The 27,775-nt window shown below is 50.3% G+C and overlaps 1 protein-coding gene across 2 annotated transcripts; it reads left to right on the top strand.

The window, feature by feature from the left end:
• Window positions 1–27,153, top strand: Ube2v1 (ubiquitin conjugating enzyme E2 V1). 2 transcript variants are annotated; one of them, XM_075963141.1, is made up of 4 exons: window positions 1–106; window positions 16,861–17,009; window positions 23,932–24,057; window positions 25,536–27,153. In XM_075963141.1, exons 1-4 carry the CDS (start codon window positions 85–87, stop codon window positions 25,680–25,682), a joined length of 444 nt encoding a protein of 147 aa, XP_075819256.1. In that variant the 5' UTR covers window positions 1–84; the 3' UTR covers window positions 25,683–27,153. The 2 variants fall into 2 exon arrangements, with proteins under 2 accessions (XP_075819256.1, XP_075819258.1); XM_075963143.1 differs by lacking the exon at window positions 1–106 and adding an exon at window positions 9,865–9,884.
• The last annotated feature ends 622 nt before the right edge of the window (window positions 27,154–27,775 follow it).

Genomic DNA, 27,775 nt, shown 5'->3' with positions numbered 1-27,775 from the left:
TGCGCTTGCGCCTGCGCACCAGCGCTCAGCAGAGCTCAAGGGGGGGTGAAGAAGGGGCCGGCCTTCGAGCGACAGCGACGCAAGATGGCAGCCACCACAGGCTCGGGTGAGCGGAGGCGCCGGGCGTGCTAGCGGAAGGGGTGCGGGCTGGCTGGGCCGGGCCCGGGGCTTGCGGAGGCCATGATGAACCGGCCGGGGCTCCGCGCTCTCCCTACGGCTGCTCTTGGCGGCGCGGGACGAGCAGGCGGCGGCCGGAAGCCCGGGCGGGGGCAGTGGGGCCGTGGGCGGTGCGGCCAGACCGGAGGTTCCTTGGGCGCCTCCGGGGGGGTGGGGGTGGGGGAGGCCGGCCGAGGGGCCGAGCGAGCCCGGGAGCGCCCGGACGAGGCCCGGCTGAGCCGGCCCGAGCTACGGGGATCCGCAGATGCTTGTTGGGGGACGCGGGCGCAACCCTAGGGAGCACAGAAGGAGACGGAGCCTCGCGGGCCGCAGGCGAGGCCACCTCAGGGCCCCGCGCCAATTTGGGGTCGGGGCTTCGAGATGGAGAGCTCATGGTGGTCGCTTCCTGGGGAAACCGGGACATCTGCACAGGCAGAGGCAGGGCGTCCGCAGCGGGAGCAGGCCTGGGTGGTGGAGGAGACCAGGGTCTGCCCAGATAGGTTTCAGAGGGCGCGCTGGGAGCCGTGTGCAGTATGGGGTGGGCACGAGCAGGTGCCTCAGGAGCTCTGACGGGAGAGGGGGGGTCTGTTGGGGCGTGTCATCGATGGGAAGCCTCCTGCAGTGGGGAGCATGGGATGGGTGCAGTCCGGCAGATGTTTCTTTTAAAGAAGAAAAACCTCTTCCTGCACTGGGCGGATGGAGGAAATGCCTGTTTGGTGGAAGCGCTCACTTAGATAATTGGAGAAAAAAAAACATATGGGTTCAACTCAGAACCTCCCCACAATCTGGATGGGTGGGAGAGGAACACTGAAATGGGAACCTTTGGATGACACGGAAGGACTAGCAAGGAGGGGAGGAAGGGTGGTTTTTTAGGGGAGAAGCTCTGCCAATCTCTGGTGGGCTAAGAGAAGCCTGCAGGGTCTGCCTCCGTGCTGAGAACTTACACTTGGATATTGGAGCCTGAGCTCTGTCGGTCTGGGGGTGGGATAGGCATTTGCAAAGGAGATCCCCTGGGGTCTGGGCAGGCAGGAGAGCCTGGCTCTTCCAAGTGAGGGATTCAGGAGAGACTGGGTGCCCCATTTTGATGAGGAGCTTCACCTTCAGGAGTCTGGCGGTGGAGGTGGGCAAGGGGTAAGGATGGGCCACCAGCCTGGACACTGGTTGGCTTCTTGGAGCTGTGGGCAACCCCAGCAGCAACAGAATTAGGGGTGGGTTGGTTAGAGGGAAGTTTGTAAGGGAGCCATCTTTCCAGGGTCCTTGCAATTGTATTCCAAGGAGCCCTCCTTGTGTGGGGGGGGGAGGGGTGGGGGACGGGCAGGTAAAGGAATGCAAAGCAGACAGCCTCTGCCTGGAGTCTCCTGGAGAAGGCTGTGCCCGGTGCTAAATCAGTTCTTTCATCACATGGCAGTGGACACTCCAGGAAGACCAAGGCTGAGGCAGGCTGGACTGGGTTGAGGCAGGAGCAGTGTCCCTGCCAGGCCTGGGAGTGCAGTGCCCGGCAGCCAGTATTGGGGTGCCACTGGCACTTGGCTTGTAGCTACTTGAGACCATCTCACAATCAGGTTTGACAGCTACTTCTGACTTCTGAGACCCTGCCAGTGCTTCATAAGCACAGGGGAGGGAAGACACAGACAGCAGCAGCTGCGGTTGACTGGAATCCGAGCGCCTGGGCTGGAATGTGGCTCATGGTAGCGTGTTCATCTAGCATGGTGGCGGCCCTGAATTCCATCCCTAGCATGGCAATGAAACAGAGTGCCTAGCTGCTTAGACACCATAGGGTAGGCTTTGAGGTGCAGCTCTCCTCTCTTCCACAGATAGCTGCTGGGCCCTGTTGTGTCCTGTTGTGGGCAGCAAACGAGATAGAGGCAGTGCTATCCTTGAGTTTCTTTTATTTTTTTAATAAATATTTATCATTATTTTATGTATGTTGGTGTTTTGCCTACTGGTATGTCTGTGTGAGGGCATCAGATCCCCTGGAACGGGAGTTATAAACAGCTGTGAGCTGCCCTGTGGGTGTTGGGACTTGAATCCAGGACCTCTGGGAGAGCAGCCAGTGAGTGCCCTTAACCACTGAGCCATCTCTCCAGCCTGCTATCCTCGAGTTTCATTCAAGCCAGACAGAAGGCCATTCAGGGTGTAAATAAAGTGACTCCAAAAAGCAGGAAGTGCTGTGAAGAAAATTGTGTGCTGTGATAATCGGGCAGGCTTCTAGGGCAACATTTGAATAGACCAGTGGTGGGGAAGGACTGGTGCAGTGGCCGTAGTGAGGACGACTTGTAGAGGTGAAAGATCAAATTAAAAGGCATGGAACCAATGAGATGGTTCGGCAGTAAAGGTCCTTGCTGAGCCTTGGGCCACGAGCTTGATCCCCAGGACCCACATTGTTTGAGGAAAGAACCAGCTTCCACAAGTTGTACTCTGATCTCCATAGGTGCTCCTTCCCCCTGTAAGTAAATGTCAGGGGAGAAGATTTAAATGCCTTAGTGTTGAGCTGGAGAGAGATGACATGACTTTGGGTTTTACTAAGTGCAGGGGGAAGCCATGGAATGGAACAAGTGTCTGGTATGAAGCAGGCGCTCAGTGTATGTTGAGTGAATGCTTGCCTCGAAGAGAAGGAATGATGGGGTCTGACCTGTACCCCAAGGCAACAGGAGGCTGAGTATGGAGTGTTAGAGTGGAAGCAGGACTTTGGTTGGTTAAACTGGAGCTTAGCCTGTGCTCCCCTCTACATCCTTCAGGTACGCTCAGGCCTGTCCACCTTTAGACTGAGCGTTTTCATTAGTCTGTGCTCTGGTTGCCAGGAAACCACTGTGTAGCCTTGGAGTTCCTGTAGGGGTTGAGCTCGGGTTTTGTGGTCACTGCTGCTGGCACCTTCCCACATGGTTTGCTCCCGTGATCTTGGCCTCGGTCTCAGAGAGAGGCAGAGACAAGCACACTGCAACAAACCATCAAGATGTCTGCAGTGGTAGGTAACTTCTCTCCTGTGGTTCCAGGACTGCAGGATATCACACAGTGGCCCTTGGCTGCCAGGCTCTTCCTCTCATCCAGCAGCCCACATACTGTGCTGCCCTGCCCTGCCCTGACAGATAACCAGATACCAAATGCCAGAGTGACAAGCCTTGGCAGGGTGCCACTGTAAATATGCATGCAGGGGCGTGGCCTCATGCACACATCCAGCTTCTAGAAATGTCACCATCTGGGCAGTAGAGATTGTAGTCTTTCCTTCCATTCACGGGTGTCCCCAGGCAGCTGAAGATGGGAAAGGAGCCCCAGTTCCCTTGGGTCTCACTGTGAGCCATTTCAGGTCCCTCCCAGCCAACACCTTTTCTCCTCCATGGCCTGCCCTCAGGATAGCTGCTTCCTAATATGTTCAGCCTGAGAAGCAGAAGCCTGCCCCAAAGTGGGATCTGCTTGATGAGCCAGTCCAAGGGGGATTTCTTTTCTTTTTTGATGTTATTTTATCCTTTTAAGACAGGATCTCATGTAGCCCAGGTTGGTCTTCAACCCCTGTGGAGTTGAGGATAACTTTGACACACCCCTGATCCTCCTGCTTCCATCTCCTGAGTGCTGGGGTCACAGATGTGTGCTACCCGCCACCATTGCATCAAGACTTACCACTTGAGGGCTGGCGGGGTTGCTCCGTGATTGAAGCACTTGCTGTTCTTCCAGAGGACCAGAGCTCTGCTGTCAGCACCCACTTAGGGCAGCTCACAACTGCCTGACTCCAGCTTCAGGGGATCCACTGCCTCTCTTTTGGCCTGTGGGCACTTTGTACATATGTGTCATATACACAGACATATACATATAAATAAAAAAGGCCAGGATAGAGCTTCAGAAGAGAATTGCCAAGTGAGTTTTCATGGAGCTTTTGTTCTTTGTGTTAACTTACGGGGCTGAGAATTTAGCTCATGTAGCATACCTGCCTAGCACAGCCTTCGGTTTGGTTCCTCACATCAACAGAACGACAAAATCATATTTACCTTCCTCTACCTTCTCCCTCTCTTACTCTGTGTCCCGAGTTGAAACTGCAGAAGTTTGATGACAGTGGAATAAATACAAGCTAGGAGTCCTCAGCGTAATCATGAAAAGGCCACAACACCTAGAGATCCCTCCTCCCCAGAGGGTCTCACTATGTAGCCTCCTGGCTGACCTGGAACTCACTCTGTAGACCAGGCTACCCTCAAACTCATAGATCCACCCTGCCTCTGCCTCCCCAGTGGTGGGACTTACAGGTGTGCACCTTCTCTGAGTAATCTGCGCCTGCTGAGCTAGGGGCAGCTGTGTGCCCACATAGAGAAGTAGGTCCTTGTCCTCATCTGTGCGCAAGCCTTCAGGCTTCTTGATTTTGTTGGGGTTTGAGTGTAGTATTTTTGTTACTGTTGTTTTGCCTCATGATCTCACTGTGTAGCCTAGACTGCTCTCAAACTCAGGCGTTCCTTCCTGAGCCTGGGATTACAGGTGAAGCACTGCATGCCTCACTCTAAGACTTAAACTTGAGCTTAGAGGGCTTACTGGGTGCCGGGTACTGGCTTGAGCACATCTTTTAATTTTGCCAAACCTGTTGAGGCAGAAACCTCTTGGGATGGTGAGGGAACTGAGGCCTGGGTGACATAGCAGGTATTCAGTAAACACCATGGGCTGTCGTAATGAGTTCTCTGACCAGACGCTTGCAAGGGAAACTGACAGGGTGGTGAGGAGGTGTGGAACTCCAGTGTGGGACTGTCCCTGAAGAAAGGGACAGAATTCAGTGCTCCTTTTGAACTGGACTTCTGGCTCCTTCTACCCCATCAGAGAAAATCTGATCTTTACTTGGTCACTGAGCTACCAGCAATCTTCTGTCCTGTCACACTAAGTTGTAAAGATTGGTAGACATGGGGACTGAAGAGATGGGCTCAGTGGTGAAGAACACTGACTGCTCTTGGAAACCACCCGGGTTGGACTCCCAGCACCCACAACCATTAGTGAATTCAGTTCCAGCAGATGCAATGCCCTCTCACTTCTTAGGGCACCAGGCACACACATGGTTCACTTACATACATGCAGGCAAAACATAAATAAATCTTAAAAAAAAATAACAGGCTGCCATGGAATCTTCCATAGAAGACTCTCTATCCTCGGACAGTTTAGAGGCCTGTCCTAGACATTGCTGGACCACGCTATGAAGCTCTCCTCCTGGATTCCCGGAGGACATCCCAGGCCAGCTCTCAGGAAGACTGGCTATCAGAACAAAAGGCATCATTTGGCCGCTGTCCAGCTTCAGTAATACTGCCTCCCAGGGCACCTTCCAGGCCTTGTCACTTCTGAGGCTAGAGCAGCATTCTAGTCCTGGTCCCTGAACAAGCACCTAAACCAACAACTGGTCTCTCAGGACCCAGAAGTCCACCCTCATAAACTGGGGCCTGAGCCAGGCAGTGGTGGCACACTCGTTTAACTCCAGCACTTGGGAAGCATAGGCAGACAGATCTCTGTGAATTTGGAGCCAGACTGGTATACAAACTTAGTTCTAGAACAGCCAGAGCTGTTACACGGAGAAATCCTGTCTCAAAAAAAAAAAAAGAAAAAGAAAGAGGGCTGGAGAGATGGCTCACAGGTTAAGAACACTGACTATTCTTCCAGAGGTCCTGAGTTCAATTCCCAGCAACTACATGGTGGCTCACAGCCATCTATAATGAGATCTGGTGCCCTATTCTGTCCTGTAGGCAGACATGGAAACTAACACTGTATACTAAATAAATAAATATTTTTTAAAAAGAAGAAAGAAATGCTAGAAAAGTTAAATTGAAAAACAAAAAAAAGGGAGGGGCTTGGGTAGGACACACAGTCTGCCAGAACTAAGAACCATGGCTATATGATCACCAGTTCTCCAAAGACATTTGTATTGTAACTATTTATTTGTTAGACAAAGTCTTACTCTTTAGTTCAGGCTGGCCTGGAACTTGTGATAATCCTCCTGCTTCAGCCTCTTTAGTGCTGCAGTTACATATATGAGCCACTGCATGAGGTTCCCAAAAGATACTTTTATTTTTTAGACAGAGTTTCACTACAGTTGTAGCTGACCTCAGACTCAGATACTGCCTCTGCCTCTTGGGTGCTGGGGTTAAATCCATGTGCGTCCTTGTCTGTATAAACCGGGCTGGCCTCAACTCACTGCGAAGTCCAGGCTGGCCTCCAACTCAGAGATCCGCCTGGCTCACCTGGATTTTTTGTGCATTTGTTTTTGAGGCTGTATTTCATGATATCAGACTGATCTGTGCTTTCACCTCCTAGATGCTGATGTTACAGGCGCACACGCTATGCCTGGCTTTTGTTGGTGCAGACTCGGAACTTGCATCCTCAGACTTGCATGCTAAGCTCTTCACCAGCTGGGCCTGCTCCCCTCTGCCTTTTTAACCTTCAGTTTGTTTTAGAGACAGGATCGTGCTGTGTAGCCCTGGCTGGTCTCAGTCTCCCTGCCTCAGCTTCCTGAGGGCTGAGATTGTAGATGTGTAGGCACACCCCAGAATCCTTTTCCCAAGATTTAAAAATGTTTCTTTTTATATTCCTTTTATTTATTTTTTAAATAAATCTTTATTTAAATCTATTTATTATGTACAGTCTTCTGTCTGCATGTATGCTTGGATGCCAGAAGAGGGCACCAGATCTCATTATAGATGGTTGTGAGCCACCAACTAGTTACTGGGAATTGAACTCAGGACCTCTGGAAGAGCAGCCCGTGCTCTTAACCTCTGAGCCGTCTCTCCAGCTCAATTTAATATATTTCTGTGCTTTGAATTACTGTGTTACCCTAGGATACCGTGTAAAACATTCAATGCTTTTTTAACCTGCATGTCGTACTTTTTTTTCTTAGGAGAGTGGTATATGTTGTGGTATACTTTTGGAGGTCAGAGAACAACTTAGTGATAATTGGTTCTCTTCTTCCACCATATCAGTTTCAGGGATTGAACCTCGAGTCAGGCTTGGTGACAGCTTCTTCACCTTCTGAGCCATATTTCGAGCACCTAGGTTATCACTGCCTTTTGTTTTTAGCTACTTTGATTTGCTTTGTGTGGTTACATGTACCTCATTGCAGGGTTGGAGGTCAGAATCTGCATGGACTAATTCTTCTGCTATGTGGGATCCAGGCTAGAACTCGAGGAGTCAGACTTGGCAGCCGGGCCTTGACCCTTGATTTCAGTTCTTGATGTAGCTGCACATCTCATTTTGACTCAGTCAGTGCTTGATTGTGCCCTGGGGTCCCAGGACTGAGGTGCCCTCAGGCCATATGGTTCTCAGCACTTTGTTAGCTGCATTAGCTTCCTGTGCCTTTCTAAGGTGTGGGACACCAGTGACACACTCATGGTTTTGCCCCGAGGAACCCTTTCTAGGTACCGAGCTTTGGAGAGGCTCAGGCCCAGCACAGAAAAGAGCCCTTTTCTTGTGAGGTTTGGTGAGGAACCAAAGCAAGACCTAGTGACACAGACTGGTAAACCAGTCCGGCTGCCGGAAACGCAAAGGCAGGAAGATCAGAAGTTGAAAGCTCACTTCAACTGGAGAGGCAGTTCAAGATCAGCCTGCAAACCAGTGAGATGCTGCCTCAAAAGAGGTGATGTCATAATATAGTTCCACCGTAGAATACTTGACTGGTCAATCTCCAGCACTTCTGCTCCATCCCCCCCAAAATAAGTTTCACTCGGATTGCTAATTTTTTTTTCATGGAGAAGGCTTTTGGAACCATCTATAGTGTCGCACACCTTTAATTCCAGCACTGCTGCTGCAGAGGCAGGTGGATCTCTTGAGTTTGAGGCCAGCCTGGTCTACAGAGGAAGTTCGAGACAACCAGAGCTATATAGAGACCCTCTCTCAAAAAAACTAAATATAAATTTTAAAAAGCTGGGCAAGTTGTGACATATGCCTTTAATCCCAGTGCTAGGGAGGCAGGAGTAGGTAAATCTCTTAAATTCAAAGCCAGCCTAGTCTACATAGCAAGTTTCAGGCCAACCAGGACTATAAGCTAGGCTGGGGACTGGGAACAAATTGCAGAGGAAGGGCTCTTGCGGCCAAGACTGACAACCTGAGTTCGTTCCCAGGACCACATGGTAGAACTGACTCCTGGGTGCTACTACATGGCCAGCTGTGGCACCAGCACATCCAAACACAATATGCATACAAAATAAAATGTAGTCATTTAAAAAGCTACCAGATTTTATGATAAAACCCTCTGAGATGACTCCGTGGATAGAGGTTCCTGCCACAAAGTCTGGTGACCTGAATTTACTCCTTGGAATCTACATGGTGGAAGAAGAGAGAGCTGGCTCCTGAAAGTTGTCCTCTGACCGCCTCAAGTGCATCATGGTACACACAAAATAAGTAAAATGTAACTGAGGACAAAACCCTGAGATGGAGCCAGCGAGATGGCTCTGTGGATAAAAGCATTTGCTGGCTAAACCTGGAGACTTGAGTTTGATCTCCGAAACCATGTAAAAGGAAGGAGAGAATTCTGTTCACAAAGTTGTTCTCTGACCACACACACACAGTAAATTGAAGACACTCAGATACCTCAGTTGTATGATGTCATCATCTATTGTTATGGTCTCGTATGTCCATCCCGGAAGCATTTATTGAGCACCATCGCTTGCCAGGGGAGGGGCAGGTTGAATGAGTCACCAGGCGCAAAGATGGTGTGAGATAGATAAAGAGCAAAGTGGGGGAAACAGAAAGAGAAACTGCTGTGTTGTAAGGAGCCACTCAGCCCCAAAATAATCACACAGAAACTGGTTCATAAATCACTGCTTGGCCCATTTGCTCTAACTTATTATTGGCTAGCTATTATATCTTAATTTAACCCATTTCCATTAATCTGTGTATTGCCACGTGGTTGTGGCTTACAGGCAAGGTTCTACACATGGCTACCTGGCTTCTCTCTGACTCTGCCCTCTTTCTCCCAGCATTCCGTTTCGTTTTCCCCACCTAGCTCTGTTCCCCTATAGCTCTACTATAGGCCCAAAGCAGTTCCTTTATTAATCAATAATATTCACAGCATACAGAGGGGGATCCCACATCAGTACTGGTGTGTGGGACAGAGCTGGTAGGGCACGGTGCATGGCTACAAGCTCCCGTTGGCCTCTGCAGTCAGAAGATTGACAGCTATAACGCATGTTCTGTATGCATGTGGTATGGAATTTTGCTTAACTTAAAATTCATCCTTAACCCTTTGATAAGATTCTTAAGGCAAGCACGATGGATGCACATGTAATGCTAGTAGGACTTGGGAGCGGAGGCAGGTGGGTCAGGGCGGCCTGGGCTGTGTAAAACCAAATATTTCCTGTATGTGTTTTCCAGAATCTGTTAGAATTTTGTGAGTCTGAGGGCTTGTCAGCACACATCACATACCTGTTGGAGAAGACAGTGAGCAAACAGACTGACCCGAGCTCTCATGAGCAAGTGTACTCAGATGGGAGGCGAGACGGATGTGTTCAGAGTGTCCAGTTGGCTTACATTTGCTGAACAAGAGACGAGGGAATGCACGTTGAGGATGAACTAGTAACTAGCAGTCCTCTGGCCTGGGAGCAACCACAGTGAGCACAAAGGCTGGAAGAAGACAAGCCTTCTGCAAAAGCCTGAGGAGCTGCTGCTGTAGCAGCAGTGGGGCAGAGCCCGGCTGTACAGGGCAGTCGGTGGTGGCTTCATATAAGGAAATGACAGTGTCCTGTCCATGGAGAACAGGCAGGACCCCCGCAGTCATGAATGAGGTGATGAGCATGACAAGAAGACCAGCCTGAGATGGCAGGAGCCTGGGGATGACAGAGACTGGGGTGGGAAGTGTCTAGTGCCTGAGGCCTGTTGGCAGGTGTCTAGGAAGGCCGTTGGCGTCAGTTTATTGGGGGCCATGGCTCCTCTGGAAGCACTTGAGCAGTGGGGCCTATCAAGAGCTCAAGGAATGGATTCACAGGCCAGATTGAGTTTGGAGGCAGGAGTTGAAGGGGCAGGGGCATGGAACTGACTGTCTCATCTGATGGTCAGGGACTTAGGTACAGCCTGTCCTGATGTGGATGACCCGGTGGAAGGTACAAATAGAGCTCCTGCATGAATGACCTTTTAGGATTTTAACTGCTGAGCAGGAGAGGGTATGGGTCAGGGTATGTTTTGGTATTTGGAAGATGCTACATTGTACTGAGGGAGGGGGTACCATAGCAAGGTGGCCGTGTACCAGGCATCATCTCCACAGAACTCTCAGGGCGAGTATTGTGCCCCCTGCCATCCTGGACCGAGGGAAAGTGCTCAACTCACAGCAGAACTGTTGTGGAATGAACAGACTGCACACACATGCGCACTCATACACTGACCTCTTGGTTCTCATTGGTGACAGCGTGGGTGCACTCTGATCTGTGCCTGGTGGCTGCAGTGGAGCTCAGTAGAGAAGTGTTTTCCTGGCACGTGCAGCTGTCATACATGCTCTGCACGCTTTACTTTTCAGTCTTGGGTGTGTGGCAGGGGCAAGTCTCCCTTTGTAGCCCATGCAAGTGCCACCAAGCCTGTCTTCTCCTTTTTGGTGCTGAGCGGAACCCGGAGTTTCACACAGGCTGTATGACACAGTGTTCTGAACTCTTTGTGCCCTCACTCCACTTTGCACTTTCTAAATATTTTGAGATGGGCTAAGTTGCCCAGCCAACCCTTGAACTTGCCAAGCCTTCAGCCTCAGCCTCCTGAGCACATGGGTTGCAGCCCTGTATTGTCACACCAGCTTCGGTTTTATCAAGTGCGTATCTGAAGCCTGTCAAGTCCAGAATGAGGGCGTGGAAGTATTGCCCCTTTGGTAACCTGGGAGTGACGCCTTGCACAGCGCTGTGCACAGCACATGCCTCCCACCACCTCCCCACCATGGTGTACACAACCTGCTGACTCAGTTTAGATTCCTCCTTAATACCTGCCAGGCCTGCAGGGAGTCAGTGGCAGGTGATTGTCACTTCCTCTTCTGGCAGACACCATCCTGAGCCATGGTAGAAGCAGTCCAAAGCTGGGCCATGCCTGCTGGCTCATCCTGACACTGGCCAGAGACTTGGTTTCCCTTTTCTCTGCTTCTCCTCAGAGCCACGTGCAGCTCCCCACATATCCTTAAGGGGTGGCCCAGTCATTGGAGTTCCCATACCTGTCACTTCAGAGCCTGCCAGCATCCATGGTTAGGAAGGCTGTTCAGTTTCCTCCCATTGGCTGCAGTTAAATGTTGGTTTTTGTACTGAGATTCTATGTTCTTTCCTGCTTCCCATGTTGTCTGGCATGGTGCTAGACACAGGGCTGCCACACTGAATGAGAGTGGATACCCATTGTGTTGTTGATTGTTTTTGAGACCAAGTCTTATTAATTAGCCACGGCTGACTGGAACTTGCTATATAGACCAGACTGACCTTAAACTCACAGAGATCTTCCTGCCTCTGCCTCCAGAGTGCTTGACTAAAGGTGTGTGCCACTACATCCATCCAACATGTTGATAATTTACTTAAAAGGGTCCTGTTGTTTATAAACAGGGTCTTGAGTAGTCTAGGGTAGCTTCAACTCCCTTTTATGCTAAGGATGACTTTGGACTTCTGGTCCTACTACACCAGCCTCCAGAGTACTCAGATACAGGCATTAGCTACTTCTCGGCTGTCCAGAGGTGAAGAGCCTAGACAGCTTTCCCCTGCAGCCCATGAGGGGTTGGCACAGGAGTTCAGTGCATCCTCAGGCTAAATGGCTGTCCTGTGACCCTCACTCCTGATTTCAGCCAGCTGTCACTATTCTCCCAAAACTTTTAATCAAAATTTTAATGAGAATTAAAACTTGTTTAGAAAATAAATAAGTTGTAGCAAGGCATGATGACACACACTGTTAATCCCAACAGAGGCAGACAGATCTTTGTGAGTTTAAGTCCAGCTTGGTCTACATAGTTCCTGGACAGCCAGGACTATGTAGGGAGACCCTGCTGTACAAAAGAAGTGGGGGAGGAGAATGAATTGGAAGGTAACATACTAGCCAGAGACAGTGGTGCAGACCTGTCATCCCAGCTGCTCCAACTGCTGAGGCTGGAGGATCAAAATCATTGGTGAGTTTGAGATCAGCCTGAGTTACAGGAGACTGTCTCAACAGATACTTTGGACCCGGTGTGTGTGGGGGGGTATCAAGGGCTGGTGGAGTACTTGGGGTATATGTGTATGGGCATGTGTGCCATGGCTTGAGGACAACTTGTGGGAGTCGGTTCCTCCTTCCACCATGTGGCTTCCAGGGGTAGGTCAGATGGTCAGGCTTGGTGGCAGCCACCTTTACATGCTGAGCCAGCTCACTGGTCCCCAGCCCGACAGAAGAAAACAGATTACTAAGATCAAGTGTTCTAGATCTGAGTCCCCGGAGAAGGTGAAGGAGTCTGTCTTAGGGCTGTCAGAAGGACGTCGTCTATAGAGATTAAGAAGTGCAAAGGCTGGGTGGTGGGACCTTGCTAGGAGTGCCGTGGATGCACACGCTTGCACGTGAGCTCACACACACCATATTTTCAGCTAAGGAGGCTGAGGCAAGAAGGTAATGTAGATCTGGGCCAAGGCGCCGAAGGAAGGAGGGAATCACTGCAGCCATTGTGTCCACAGATGCCTCTGCTAACATTATCCCAGTCTGTGTCCTTCCCGGCTTTCTTGTTATCGTCCACCATCTGAACTGCTGTAACCAGATACCCAAACACACACACCTCTCTCTCTCTCTCTCTCTCTCTCTCTCTCTCTCTCTCTCTCTCTCTCTCTCTCTCTCTAAGAAGTCCAGAGTCAAGCCCTCTGATGTCTTCTGAGACCCCTCCCTTTTGCTTGCAGGTTGAATCCTGTGTCCCTACGACCTTTCTGTATCCTAATGTCCTCTTAAGGAGTCTGTAATTTGGTTTAGGGTCCCAAGCTGCCTCCTCCTTAGTTCAGGAGGAACAAGAGTTAGTCCATGGATCCATGACTGTCTTACCTTTACCTTGGTAGGGTTGAAACCCAGAGCCTCATGCCCACTAGGCAGGAACTGTTGCTGAGTTGGGCCTGGACCATAGACTGTCCACTAGCAAAGCCCTTCAGATAGGGTGGTCATGGCGGTCTAGCAGTGTAACTGGTGCTCTTTGGTCCTTCGTTTCTGCTCTTGTGGACTATAGTGACAGCCAGGAGTGATATGCAGTCATTTGTACAGCCACGTTTGTATTATTATTAAACATTTAAGTTTAGGGCTGATTTAAATTTAATTTTGGAGGCTCACGACCAGCTATAACTCCAGCTCCAGGGGATCTCTCTTCTGGCCTCTGTGGGTACTGTTCATCCTGGTTTGGAGCTTCATCGTGTGTGCCTCAGAGAGCATCTGCCCTGGAGAGGGGAGCATGGCGTCTCTGAGCTCACTTCCTCTTCCTCCCAGCATTCTGTTCTGTTTACTCCTCCCACCTATGTTTTAAACTATCAGGGCCAAGCAGTTTCTTTATTGCTTAACCAATGAAATCAACAGATTGATATATGACACTCCCACATCAGGGTACCACACTCAACATGCACAAATACACTTTATCTATATCTATGTGGTTTTGTTTTATTTTTTTGTTTGTTTTTTGTTTTTAATTTGGCTTGATTTTGTCTTTGTTTTTTGGTTTGGTTTGGTTTTTCAAGACAGGGTCTCTCTGTATATCCTTGACTGTCCTGGAACATGATCTGTGTGTCAGGCTGGCCTAGCAAACTCAGAGATCTGCCTGCTTCTGCCTCCCCAGTGCTGGAATTAAAGGTGTGCACCACCACCACCCGGCTATATGTGATTATTAAAAAAAGAAATTAAGACCGGGCGATGGTGGCACATGTCTTTAATTCCAGCACGGGGAGGCAGGTGGTTCTCTGTGAGTTCAAGGCCAGCCTGGTCTACAGAGTGAGTTCCAGGGCTGGCTCCATAGATACTGAGAAACCCTGTTGAGAGAGATGGGGGGGGGTGTGTGGTACATGCCTTTAATCCTAGCACTTGGAAAACAGAGGCAGGAGGATCTCTTTTGAGTTTGAGACCAGCCTAGGCTACATATGAAGACCCTGTTTCTAATAGCAGTAGTAGTTAGATTTAACTCTGAGGCGTGCAAGCACATGAGAATGCAGGCACGCACACCTGTCCACACGGTACAGGACACAGTTTCACAGTCAGAAGCTCGCCTGACTCCATCCAAGTGATGGGGTCACAGGCACATAGGCTTGTTCACCCATGCCCCAATGTCTACATGGATGTTGGGATTTGAACTCAGGTCCTCGTGCTTGCAGTGCAAGTGCTCTTGTCATTGAGCTGTCTCCCAATCCTCCCCTCTAACAGAATAATTGTGTTGTTTTTGTTTTGCCTCTGATATCCAAATCTCTTTTAGCTTCATGTGTGCTGTAGAACGTCACCAGCCAGACCATGCAGTTGGCTCTCCTGAGTGTGACAAATGCGGGTGGTTCCCAAGCCCGTGAGTCAAGTATGCTTTTAGATTTTTGCTGTGCCGTTTGTCGTCACCCGGCCCCCAGGACCACATGTGCTGTTGTGTAGTGTTCTCAGTCAGGTGGCTCTTTTGTTTGCACACTTGTCCTGAGGATGGCTCAGGTAATACTGCCTTGTAAGACTGCTGACTTGGTTTTGAGCTTCAACACTCAAATAGAAAGCCAGGCAGACAGGCATGGTCTATGATCTCAGTGTTTGGAGGTGGGGGCAGGATCCCTGGGGTTCAGTGGCCAGCCTTTGTAGTCTGTCGTGAACGTCAGGCCACTGAGAGACCCTGCCTTAAAAACAAAACAAAATAAAAAATAAAAGCGAGGTGGCCAGCTCCTGTGGAATGACACTGAGGTACATGCATGTGCACAGTTCTTTGAGACAGGGGGTCTCTGTACAACCCTGGCTGCCCTGGAACTCACTCTGTAGTCCAGACTGGCCTCAAAATCTGCCTGCCTCTGTCTCCCGAGTGCTGGGATTAAAGACATGCACCAGCATTCCCAGCTTCAAGCATGATTTTTTAAAAAAGGACCTTTACTGTTCCTGTAAATGAGAGATAGGATAATGTTATTTGCCTTAAATAAATTCTGTAGTACTGGAGATAGAAGTGGGAGCTGCGTGCTGGGCCATGCTCTGCCTCTGAGCTACTGCATCCCAGCAGTAAGAAGTCACTCTCGCCAGGAGGTGGTGGCGCACTCCTTTAATCCCAGCACTCAGGAGGCAGAGGCAGGTGGATCTCTGTGAGTTCGAGGCCAGCCAAGGCTACACAGAGAAACGCTGCAAAAAAAATAAAGTCACTCTGATTTTAGTGAGAATGGAATCCAGATCCTTTCAACTGGTAGGCCCTGTACTGCTCCTAGCCCAGTAAGTCACAATAATTGTGGCTCTGGAGGATGAAGCACTCCATCACTGCCAAAGTCATCTCATGGTCCATGAGCAAGTTTGTTCCAGATACTCACACCAAACCTTTGGATGCTAGAGTTGATCTCTCTTAAACACCACAGGCCACTTGACAGAAATCCTGTCCGCTTGAACCATGCACTCCTTGCTACATGGCCACTGGTCCTTTTTGGCACCTCCACCCCCAATAGCACTTGGAGTCTGTCTGAATTGGGAGAAAACCTCAGGTCACTCTGAGGGCTCCAGTGGCCTCTCCTGTTCCCCAGGTGCTGCACTGTCAGAGCTGTTTCCTCTGCTGGGTTGGCATCTGCACTCCGCTCCTTGGCACTTAGAAATATCAGAACTTATTATGTCTGTCCCATGCCTCCCCGGGGTGGTGGGCTCCATGAAAACAGGCACCGCTCTCTGCCTGTCTCCCAGAGTGTGGGACATGGCTGCCACAGTGGGGCAAGTGAGCTGGTGCTGGCCTGTGCTTTGCACGTGAGGAAGCTCAGGCCGCACCAGGAGCTCTCTTCTGGTCTCCTCGGCCTTTCCTCGCTGTGCTACAGAGTGAGTGCTGGAGTCGGGTAGGTGAGGGGCTCAGTGTTCAAAGAGAGCCTGTGGCTTGTGTAGATCTTATGGGTCCCCCCCCCCCTCAGGGAAAGTCCAGGGGAGTCCAGGAGTGAGCTGTCAACTGCCACCGCTGGCATTTGTGCCCCCAGTTTGAGCTCTGTACAAGACACCTTGCTTGACCTTGACATGGTTCAGGGCTCAGGCTCAGTTCAGGGGCTAATATGACCTGGTAGTGCTTCTGTGTTGCCTTCATACACAGCTTGCTGGGCTTTGGGACTAAAAAGTGAGTCAGAACCAGCTGTTCTTGTGGCATTTTTTACAAATGAGGAGAGGAGCCCTGGCTTCCCAACTGGGAAAGCCTTGAGAGCCTGTGCTGACAGCCACTTGTCGGGACAGCATTTCTTGGGGTACAATGCTTGTTCCTCTAAGGCCACGTGAGTCATCCCAGCTAGGAGCATCTCCAAGTCTCTGCAGCCTCCAAAATGTGCCGTGCTGGGACCAGGTGAAAGAACGCACTATGTTCCAGGCCACAGTTTGCATTTGGTGTGGCGTTTCCTCTCAGCCAGCTCTTGGACCCAAAGGAAGCAGCATCTAGATTGGGAGTTGGGATGGGGTGTGTGGAAGGGCTGGGGTGACTGAGCACCCCTTCAGCTTCCTAGGGTTCAGTGAGCGCTGCCAGGGAGACCTGGAGTTGCCTGCATGCTGCCCTCCTGTTGAGACAGAGGCGATGAGCAGCCTGCTCTAGGCTTTCAACTTCCCCTGGACTTGCTAGCATCTTGAATTTCTTTCCATTTGTTTTAGGAGTAAAAGTCCCTCGAAATTTCCGACTGTTGGAAGAGCTGGAAGAAGGCCAGAAAGGAGTAGGCGACGGCACAGTTAGCTGGGGTCTAGAGGACGACGAAGACATGACACTTACCAGATGGACAGGGATGATAATTGGGCCTCCAAGAGTAAGCACCAAGCCATGACTGCAACTGTCTTTGTCTTAAGTGCACTGTGCCTCCTTTTAAAGCAATGGTAGCCTTGTGGGCAAATGCTCACCAGCAGTGTTTTCTGAAATGTGGCTGTTCTCTCTCTGGCCAGTTTCAGTTTATACATTTGAGCCCCTCTGGTGAGGTCTAACCTTGGGTGAGTCGATCCTGTACAGTCTGTAGTATGAGTTTATATGACAGTGTAGACCTTTGAACTGGCACGTCTCAGGCTGAACAAGCTCTGAGCACCTGGGCTGCCAGCACACTCCTGAGGCAGCAGCCACCACTGCCCAGCTGTGCCCTGCTCATCAGCTGAGCATAGGTTCTGTTTCTGCCTGTCAGCGTTGCTGGGTCCAAAGGTATTTTTAAAAGCCAGGACCTGTGAGAGCTCTGGTTTGTGAGGTCCTGGCCAGTTGTGTCTGAGTGCATAGTTAGCCCTCCAGAAGTGTATTTAGTGCTGTAAGGTTGTTGTCAGGTCCTCCTACAAAGCCACATTCCATGTCACAGGTGGGGAAGCTGACCCAGGAGTGAAGTCACCTGCCCTGGGTCTGGTTGCCAAGCCTGTGCTCTCTGCCTACTAGGCTACACTGACACGCTCCACTGGAGAAGTTGAGTTTTCATTGGTCAGCCCTGGGGGGGTGGGTAGATGTACGTCTACTTCCTGGTGCAGGAGAGAATCTGGCAGAAGGAAAGACCCTAGAATGGGACACTCCTGCAGATGAGCACTGGGAGGTGTGGCCTGAATGTGGCTAGACCTGTCTAGTGTGTTTGTGCCTAAGGGTGACAGCTTCCTTCCTTTTTAGCTTGAGCAAGGTGCTGCGTGTGCACTTTGGAGATAGGAGGAGTCCAGATGTAGGCAGCAGGAGCTGACACCTGCCGCAGGCTCGTTTGCATTCAGAGACTTGAAGTTCCTTTTAGAGGATCATTGATACTGTTGGGGAATGGCTAGCCCTGCACCTTACTGTGGCTTCCTAAGTCACATTCATGATTCTGTTGCCGGGTACAGAGAGTTAGTACAGTCTGATTGTGCCCATTTCCCTTCTCCCTGTGACAACAGCATACTGACTCCCTAGGGCACCAGGGTGCTCATATAGATGGCTCTGCAACCCTTTTTTTGCTGAGGGGATTCAGCCTCTAGAGAGTCCTTCTCTCCAGAGTATCTGCACAACTGGGGGTCAAGCAGTTGCAACGGCTGTGAACCAGCAGACAGGTTCCCAGGCTCAGCAGGCTGGCCACCGCTACACTGGGTGCTGATTCCTGTTGAACTTGCCGTGGCTACAGTTGCCTGAATCCGCATGTGGCAGTGGAGGCAGGAGGGTCCAGTCGTGGTAATCTTTATCACGTGGGGAATATCAAGCCAGTCTGTATCCTTGATGCTATCTCAAGAGACAGGTGGGCTGAAGATGGCTCAGAGGTCAGGAGCGCTCGTTACTTTTGCAGAGGACGCAGGTTCCATCCCGGCACTCATGTGATGGCTCACAAATATCCATAACTCCAGCTCCAGGACCCACATAAATGTGAGCAAAACGAAAGGAACAGGCAGACAGAAATCTAGAACAGCCCATAAATGGTATTGAAAATACTCTGCTCTGTTTAAATGCGGGCTGGGTGTGGTACAGCGCACACCTGTAAACTAGAAGGGGAGGCACAAATGCTACAAGTTCAAGGCAGCTTGGGCTACACGCCAAGGCCCTGTCTCTAACGAGCAGAAACTGATGGATTACCCTTTTCTGAGAGGGGCATAGAGCCGAGAGAGCTGCTACAGCACCGAGTGCTCTCCCTATGCTACTGTGTACGCCTGCCCTGCAGCCCTGGTATGACAAGGCCACATTAGACCTCACAAATGCTTGCTTGGCAAATCATGCATCGTGCCACTGAGCCACACCCCAAACATGCCTTTTATTAAGACAGGGTCTTGAGCCAGGCGATGGTGGCTCGGACCTGTAATCCCAGCTCGTGGAAGGTCGGGGCAGGATGATCACTATTGGTTAGAGGCCAGCCTGGGCTACATAGCCAGATCCCATCTCAAAAATAGAGCAGGATTTTGCTTTGCAGACTACACTGGCCTTGAACTTGGCATCTTCTTGCCCCGGCCTCCCAAATGCTGGGGTCTAGAGCTTTGCACAAGGCGGGCAGGTGCTCTGCCACGGGGCTTTTCTTAGTTTAACTGCGTGTTTGGTATAGGGAATGTGTCTGCAGATGCCCAAGGAAGCCAGAGGTATTGGATTCCCTGGAGCTGGATTTAACAGGAAGTTATGATCTGCCAACAGAGGGGCTGGGAACCGAGTGGGTCCTCTGCAAGAACAGAATAAGCTCTTAATAGCTAAGCCGTCTCTGGCCCGCAGTCCTTGATTTCTGAGATACAGGTGGACAGTGTAGTGCAGGCTTCAAACCAAGACTCTCTTGCTCTGCTTCTGATGTACTGAGATTACATGTATGTCACCGTGCTTGGTTTAGAGTGTGCTCCTAATATGTATAATCTTTTAGATTATACACTTTTAGAGTGTGCTCCTAATATGTATAAGTTTTTCTTGGTGCCCTGACAAAAAGAGGAGAGGGTTGAGAGCTGGTGCTCAGTAAGCACCCTCCATGTGGTCTGGGGCCCCAGTCAGTGATGGTGTTACAATGTACAGAGTAGCTCAGTGAGCAAGGAGCTACCATGCCTGGCAGCCAGAGTTCAATGTGTACACACATGTGCACACACAAATTAGTGAACAAATGGCATTCAGCTAACAAGACCACCACAGTATCCGTCACTTAACATGCTGGCGGTGACTTCTTCCCCCTCCCACCCTGAGCTGCACCTGCAGTACTTTGTACCTTTGCACCGCCCAGAGGAACTTCATCCTGGGTGTGCCTGCTTAGTTTACCCGCTCATCGTGGTAGCATTGGGACTGACACCTATGGCACGTGATGAAATTTTTTGTGTTTTCAGTTTTTTGGGTTACATACCTAGGACTGGCATTGCCAGATTAGTGACAGCTGTTCAGCGTCTGAGGAGCTGTCTGTCCCACTGTTACTAACACTTTCTTTCCTGGTCCTTTCTTCTTTTAATGTTTTATTCGAGACAGGGCATCTCTGTGTAGCCTGGTTGTTCTGGAACTCGCTCTGTAGACTGAGCTAGCTTGCCTCGAACTCCAGAGTTTCATGTGCCTCTACCGCCTAAGTGTTGGGAGTGCACTGGGCATGCGCCATCCCTGCCCAGCTGGGATGTTTTGCTTTGTTCGTTCTCAAGACAGGGTTTCTCTTGTATAAATGGCCTTGAACTCAGGGATCTGCCTGCTTCCACAGCCCTAGTGCTGGGGCCAAAGGTGTGCTTCCCGTCTACCCAGTCAGTCTGTTCTCCTTTTTTATTCATTTATTTTTTTAATTTTATTTATTTGTCTCTTTGCAGAGTTTTTTTGTTTTGTTTTGTTTTTTTGAGACAGGGTTTCTCTGTGTAGCTTGGAGCCTGTCGTGGAACTCTCTCTCGGTAGACCAGGCTGGCCTGGAACTCACAGAGATCCGCCGCCTGCCTCTGTCTCCTGAGTGCTGGGATATAAGGCTTGCACCACCACCAGCCAGGTTTTTTTTTTTTTTTAATGTGTGGGTACTCTACATGTACAGCTGCAGGCCAGAAGAGGGCATCAGATCCCATTATAGATGGTTGCGAGCCACATTTGGTTGCTGGAAATTGAACTTGGGAACCTCTGGAAGAGCAGCCAGTGCTCTTAACCACTGAGCCATCTCTCCAGCCCCTGTTCTCCTTTTAAAACCTATGCCTTCATTGTTTTGCTTTAGGAGACATTTTAGAGTCTATAGCCCAGATTGGCCTGGAATTTAGAGCAATCCTTCTGCCTCAACTTCCCAAAAGCTGAGTCATTGTCGTGAACCGCCACACCTGACATCCCAATAGTTTTGATTAAACTTGGTTCTCTGATGTTAAAAACAGGGTCATACAAGCAGCTATTTCTAGGTTCCTGGTGTGGGTGTTCTGCTCTATGATTGGCTCATAAGGTGTGTGCTCTGGAACTAAGAACCAACTTGGTGTTTTGAGTTGGAATCTTATGTAGTATAGGCTGATCTTGAACTCCTGAACTTCCTCGTTCTACCTCCCAAGTTATGGGTATGTACCGTAACCCCCACATGATCTCTGACATAATCAGATTTTTTTTAAGATAGGCAGAGGCAGGTGGGTCTCTGAGTTTGAGGCCAACCTGGTCTACAGAGTGTGAGTTCCAAGACAGCCAGGGTTACACAGAGAGACCCTATCTCATAGCATCTAAGATAGGGTCTCAGGTCTCAGTCGCTGCTAGCCTGGAACTCACTATGTCAGTTTAAACTGGCAGAGATGTGCCTGCCTCAACCTCCTAAGTGCTGAGATGCAAAGTGTGTGCAAGCAACTTTATTTATTTTTAGCATCTAGTTGTTTATGGGGCTGGAAAGAATGGCTCAGCAGCTAGAGAGCTTGCTACTCCAGAGGATCACGATTCCATCCCGGCTTCCATGCTGTGGTGGTCTTGTTAACTGAATGCCATTCGTTCACTAATCGGTGTGTGCGTGCGTGTGCGTATGTACACTGAACTCTGGCTGCCAGGTATGGCAGCAAGTTCCACCTCAGGCCTTTCTGGCTTCCATGGGCGTTGCACACACATACACAAACAAATTTATATATATTCATAATAAATTCTTTACACATATTTACCTTCATATGCATTATATGTATGTGCATTACAGCGTGCATGGGGTCAGAGGCCACTCTGACATTCTCTTACCCTGTGGATCCCAGGGAAGTGAGCTCAGGTGTCAAACGTCTTTACCTGCTGGATCAGCTCACTGGCCCTTGGCAGAGCATCTCAGTAGAACCCCTAAGGGACTCAGCTCTTTGCTTATTCATTTTAGTGTTGGGGACTGATGTTAGGGCCCCTGCATGCCAGGCAGGTGCTGTTTTTGAGACAGTTCCTCACCACAGTGCCCAGGCTGCCCTTGAAAACTCTGTAGCCCTGGCAGGGCTGGAACGTAAATCATTTGGCCTCAGCCCCCTGTACCTCAGTCACAGGCCTGGACTTCCTGGCCCAGGTTGCTTGTTTATTTTTACTAGTTTGGTTGGGTTTTTGTGTGTGTGTGTGTGTGTGTGTGTGTGTGTGTGTGTGTGTATTCATTTATTTGTCCTGTGTTAGATGAGACCGCCTTTGCACAGAGCTGTAGGTGTACATGCAGATGTACATCACTGCATTAATGAAGCTGTAGTTGTGTTGGTTGGGGTTTTCTGCTGTGATGGGGACGGAGCACAACACTGTGTACACTAAGCAAACCATACCCCAGCTGCTGGGTTTTTAAGAGGGCTAGTCTTTTATGTAATGTATTAGCCTGCATGTGTGTCTGTATACTATATGCATGTCTGGTGTCCACTGAGGGCATCAGATCCCCTGGAACTGGAGTTACAGGCAGTTTTGGACTGCCATATGGGTGCTGGAGCTGAACCACGGTCTTTTTGGTTTTTTCGAGACAGGGTTTCTCTGTGGCTTTGGAGCCTGTCCTGGAACTAGCTCTGTAGACCAGGCTGGTCTCGAACTCTCTGAGATTCGACTGCCTCTGCCTCCAGTGCTGGGATTAAAGGCGTGCGCCACCACCGCCCGCCTGAACCACGGTCTTATACAAGAGCAAGAGCTCCCTCGTTTGTTTGTTTGCTTGTTTGTTTGTTTTTGAGGCAAGGCCTTACTCTACAGCTCTTACCTGGAATTTTGCACTTTGGCAATTTTGCCTTGGCTTCTCCTGGATGTCCCTGGGGGTTACGGCTCTTCATGGAGTCTGTGCTGGGAGCTGAGAGGCTAACATGCAGGCTTAGGGAGACCTCAGCGATGTGAACCCACAAGCTGTGAGGGCGCTCTTCCACCCAGACCCCCAGCCCTGCAGCTAGGTTTTGGTTGACCATGCTGGATAGCTGGGTGGCAGCACTCCCTAGGGAGGGAAGGAAGGAGGGAGAGAGGGGAGAGGTTGAGAGTGGCAAGATCATGTTTGAGCACTGGCTTAGTCACTTGGCGTGAGAATGGTTTGCGTAGGTAGGTGAGTGAGCTGTGATGAGTGACCTGAAGAACTGGCTTCTTAGACATGTCCAGTGGTTTTTTAAAAGACCCTGAGCCCAGTAGATGCCACTGTTTGCATAGGAGCAACTGTTGTGCATGCAAGACTCCTAAGGAAGGGACACTGCCATGTGCGAAGGGCTCACGAAAGAAGGGTGGCCCCTGATTCAGGGCCAGGCTACCATCGGGGCGGTCATGGCAGTGTTATCTGAGGGCGCAGAGTCAGTGGTGCTAGTGTAGGGGTTGGGCCTGCCTGTGTTCTCATGAAGGCATGATTGCCTTTTTAGAGACCAGCAGACATTGTTCGTACTCTTTTCCTCCTTTCGCCTTGGCAGACTTGCATAGCAAGCACCTCTATCCACCAAGCCATCTCCACAGCTCTCAACAGTTGACATTTTTGTTTATTTGAGACAGAGACATACGTAGCCCGGATTGGCCTCAAAGTCACTGTAGTTAGAGATAGCCTTGCTCTTGGGGCTACAGGTCTGCACCACGATGCCCAGCCATGGCTGCCATTTCAGAGTTGATGCGGCCGCTGGTGATCCGGTGCATCAGCTGCATGGCCTTCTCGCACTAGATGCTGGTGGCTTCTCATGTCAAGCGTTACTAGGACATAGAAGGTTCTGTGGCCAGGTGGCACATGCTGTAGGAGATGTGGCCTCGGGCTGGACTTGTTGACCCTCACACCTGGGCGACGCCAGCCTCGTACATCTGTCCTTTGCTTGTTTCTTCAAGGTCAAGCTGTGGTCCAAGGGCAGCAATGTCTCAGAAGTTGTCACAAGTTGTGCGTCTCTTAGCTCTTTGTAACTGATATCTCTGTACCCTTTTTTTTTTTCCAGACAATTTATGAAAACCGAATATACAGCCTTAAAATAGAATGTGGGCCTAAATACCCAGAAGCACCCCCATCTGTAAGATTTGTAACAAAAGTCAATATGAGCGGCGTGAGTAGTTCAAATGGCGTGGTAAGTCCCTCCTGCCCACGGTGCTCTGCCGGCTTATCCTCTGCAGGTTATCACAGTGTGTCTTCAGCACTGGGGCAGGGCTACTTCCATTGTGTCTTGTCACTCCTCTGAGCTCACCCCTGGAGTCCTGTACTGTCGCTGATAAGAGTGTTGACCGGATGCAGAAACTGAGGCTTAGCCTTTCCGACATCTTTACATGGCCCTTGACCACTGCCATGCGACGGCTTTAATTTTATTTATTTATTTACTTATTTACTTATTTACTTACTTACTTACTTACTTTGTGGCATTGGTGTTTTGTTCGTTTATCCTTGTTACAGTGTCGGGTCCCTGGAAACTGAGGCTACAGACAACTGTGAGCTGCCATGTGGGTGCTGGGAGTTAAACTCAAGTCCTCTGGAAGAGCAGCCAGTGCTCTTAACCGCTGAGCCGTCTTTTCGGCCCGTTTGCTTTTTCTTTCTTTTCCTCTTTCTTTCTTTCTTTCTTTCTTTCTTTCTTTCTTTCTTTCTTCCTTTCTTTCTTTTTCTCTTTCTTTCTTTCTTTCTTTCTTTCCTGTCTTTCTGTCTTTCTTTCTTTCTCTTTTGTTTTTTGAGAGGATCCTGTTCTGTAGCCATGTCTAGCTTTGGAACTCAACTATGTAGCCCAGGCAGTCAGTCCTCCTGCCCCCTCCCAAGTGTCTAACTGGGACCTTACTTTCTAAGTGCATTTTTAAAAAAGATTTACTTATTTATTATGTATACAATGATCTGCCTGCATGTGTTCCTGCAGACAGAAGTTGGCACCAGATCTTATTACCGGTGGTTGTGAGCCACCATATGATTGCTGGGAATTGAACTCAGGACCTCTGGAAGAGCAGTCAATGCTCTTAACCACTGAGCCATCTCTCCATCCCCCTTAAGTACATTTTGACAACAGAATCTCAAATCCAGGCCTTGCCCTGGACTTCGATGCATTAGAGCCCAGGGCCTTACTCAGGCTAGGGATCTGCCATGGAGCCACACCCCAGCCACAACTCCTGAGTCTATGTTGCTTGCCAGAGGCTTGGGGGCACCATGCCTCTGTCCTTGAAGTCTTGAGAAGATGGATCAGAGAACTAGAAATGAACTGTCCTGTGTGTTGCTGTATTGGAGCCACCAACCCCTTGGTAACCTGAGAGACCTGGCTGCTCTTGCTGCCACTCCCATCTTTATCAGCCTCACCCTGGGTGGATAGTGGAGAAAGCCAGGGTGTGGACGCCCAGGTGCTGATCCATCAGGATGGCCTGAGTTTGACCAGGTTAAGACTTCTGTTCCACAGAGCTCTGTTCGTTCTTCCGTGGTGGGTGGGACCCAGAAAAGGGAGGCGGGCTGGCTACAGGGCAGGGAGGGTGGCTTGGCATGGCCTCTGTGTTGATGGAGTCATGTGGGCTCAACATAGCAACCTCGGGGAAAGCTTTGCTCTGGAGTCCAGGGTAATGTAGGTGTTTCCCCTCTTTGCAGGTGGACCCAAGGGCCACAGCGGTGCTGGCAAAGTGGCAGAATTCCCACAGCATCAAAGTCATCCTGCAGGAGCTCCGACGCTTGATGATGTCAAAAGAGAACATGAAGCTGCCACAGCCGCCAGAAGGACAGTGTTACAGCAATTAGTCACCAGGGCCCAGGCCTCCCCTCCCCAATCCAACCTAAGTCTTCATTTTCCACAGTAGTGAATTTTCTAGATTCATCTTGTAGACCTCAAAGTCCTGGAGAGGAAGCTCCACTGAGACTTCATCCTGAGACACTGTTCTGATACTAATTTCTGTCCATTTGAAATACCTGAGTTGTGCTGTGTAACATCTTCTGTCAAGTGTAACCGCTGGCTGCCTAGTTGAACTTCTGGGATCAAGAAGGTGTGTTGAAATCAATTTCCTTTGGGAGCGGTGGGCACAGCTAACGCAACTGTGAACAGACACGTCACACAATCACCTGCTGCTGACACATGGCCTGGGTCTGCCTTTGCCCGCCCCGCCCTCCTGCCACAGCTGTGTGGTGGCCCTTAGACTAGATGGGAAGGCTTCAGGTAGCAGCCGTGGGACTACTGCTGGGCTTGGGGTGCTTTGGCTGTACCCCTGCTTCCTTAAGTCTTAAGTGATGCCCCGTCCAAGCCATCGTCCCCCCATTCCTCCACTCCCGCCCTTGGCCAAGTCTTAGATTGTAACCCTCCCCTCCCTCTGAAATTGGCCGTGGGTGAGGAATTCAGGGCTTCCCTTATCCCCACCTTTATCAAGGGGTGCTGCTTTTCCCCTCCTCAATTCCCTTGTTGCCCATCACCACCCAACACTTGCTGTGGCCAGAAGCCATCAGATGAGGTTGGAAGAGCCTGGCCTCCCTCACTTAGCTCTGGACCACACATTCACTTGCCACCAGCCTGGGAAGGGGTGCTGGGTCCTCAGCCCTGCTGCCACCATCAGCCGATGCACTTTGAGCTCAGGTCTCGAGGTGAACAGAGCAGTCACGAGGCAACAAACCTGCCAGTGTTCAGGGTCCTTGGTGATTCCGCCTAGAGAAAGGCCATGCGGAGAGTCCTAAGCGCACGGGGTTCTGTGTCGGTTCCTTTTCTCATAATCGCTTTGCTTTTACAAACTGAAGAGGTTTGGACAGGGCTCCCTGGCCACCCATCCGGTCTGATGTGGAGCCTGACAGCTGGAACAGAGGCCCTGACCCTGTGGACTCAGGTTTCAGTGTTGCTGCTCCTCAGACCCTCGGCAGGGACCTGGAGGAGCTCCGTATCACGAGTTTTCAGTGGGCCTAGCCTCCTGGCTCGTTGCCATGTTCCTCACTCTGTTCAGGACCACTAAATGTTGAAATATGGATGCATACCGAAATAAAGGCAATTTGTTGTGTTGCAAGGGTTTTTTTGGGTTTGGGTTTTTTGTGGGGGGGTGAGCATATATGTGAACCCACCTGTTGAAGCAGCAACTATCAGGTCTGAAGTGTGGCTCCTGTGGCCATTGGTCTTTCTGGGACAAACTGTAGCTGTCCGGGCTAGGCATCCTGTAAGTCAAGTTTACCAGTGTTCCATAAGCAGTGTGCTGTCGGTCATTGCCTGGTTTTACTGTAATAAACAAGTGTGCATTGATACAGAGTAGGCTGTGCCCTTTTTCCGCCAGGCTTATTCAGCCAGAGGGTCAGATGCTTTTGATGCTGTGAGAAGAGCGTGTCTGAAAGCATCAGGTAGAACACTCCGGGTGTTCCAGCCAAGACTGGGCTCTTGATCGCTGAGCTTGAAGTAAAGGGACCCTGCCAGGGGCATCTGTGGGTGAGGGTTGGCCTGTGCACCAGTTTGTTGTCCTGTCTCAGAAGAACTGAGGGGTTTTTGTTTGTTTTTGAGACATAGTCTCTGTTGTGTAGCCCTGGCTGTCCTGGAACTCACTTTGTTGATCAGACTGGCCTTGAACTCTCAGATTCTGTCTCTGCCTCTCAAGTGCTGGGATTAAGGGTGTATTCTCTACTGCCAGCCAGAAGATGAGTTGTTTTTATTTGGGAGGTGGCGGCAGCAAGGTTAGGACTTTGACGAGGCCCTGCGGGAGACAAACAGCTGGTCATGGTTGTGCATATGTGTAGCTCTCATATTTGGGGGTGGAGGCACCGGTGAGCCCACCATGCCTCAGTGTATGACCCTGGCTAAATCAAATGACCCTTACCAAACACTGGGTATGAAAGGGGCACTTCTTGGTAAAGGCTAAAAATGCCAAGGTGAG

This window comes from Microtus pennsylvanicus, chromosome 2 (genome assembly GCF_037038515.1).
Source record: "Microtus pennsylvanicus isolate mMicPen1 chromosome 2, mMicPen1.hap1, whole genome shotgun sequence".
NCBI classification, from domain to species: Eukaryota; Metazoa; Chordata; class Mammalia; order Rodentia; family Cricetidae; genus Microtus; species Microtus pennsylvanicus.
This window is presented reverse-complemented; position numbering and strand designations above follow the sequence as displayed.